The following is a 353-nucleotide window of genomic DNA, read 5'->3' as shown; positions in this document are numbered from 1 at the left end:
CAGCCCACCATGCATGATGAGGCTCCGGAGGCTCCGGCGCAGATCATCAGGTTGCTGATCTTGTTGCCCCAGAATCGGCGGCACTGCTCGTTGGTCATCAGCGGCAGGGAGGCCTGCTGCAGGAGGGCCGGCGTGTCGGGAGCTGAAAGGCAAGCGTAGGCTCGGGGTGAGGGTCGGGCCGGAGCGGCCGGAGCGGCCGGCGAGCGCGCCCGGGGCGCCGTGTCCTGACCGTTGTGGCGGGTCAGCCCCCAGCCGGTGGTGACGCACTTCATGCCTCCGGGGAAGTTGTCGCCGGCTTGGGCCACGCAGACGGGCGACACGCGCATGTTCATCTGGGCGGGGCTGGCCAACTT

The 353-nt window shown here is 69.7% G+C and overlaps 1 protein-coding gene across 1 annotated transcript; it reads right to left on the bottom strand.

The window, feature by feature from the left end:
* Nucleotides 1-4: 4 nt before the first annotated feature.
* Nucleotides 5-350, bottom strand: LOC109508622 (chymotrypsin A-like; the record flags this gene model as incomplete). Its single annotated transcript, XM_019858654.1, has 2 exons — nucleotides 5-142; nucleotides 230-350. Coding segments are annotated over 2 exons (259 nt in total), but the record flags the coding sequence as incomplete, so codon positions are not given.
* Nucleotides 351-353: the final 3 nt, after the last annotated feature.

This window comes from Hippocampus comes, unplaced genomic scaffold, assembly GCF_001891065.2.
Source record: "Hippocampus comes isolate QL1 unplaced genomic scaffold, H_comes_QL1_v1.1 C16337056, whole genome shotgun sequence".
Lineage (NCBI taxonomy): Eukaryota > Metazoa > Chordata > Actinopteri > Syngnathiformes > Syngnathidae > Hippocampus > Hippocampus comes.
Note: the sequence above shows the minus strand (reverse complement) of the source record. Positions and strands in the feature narration are given on the sequence as shown.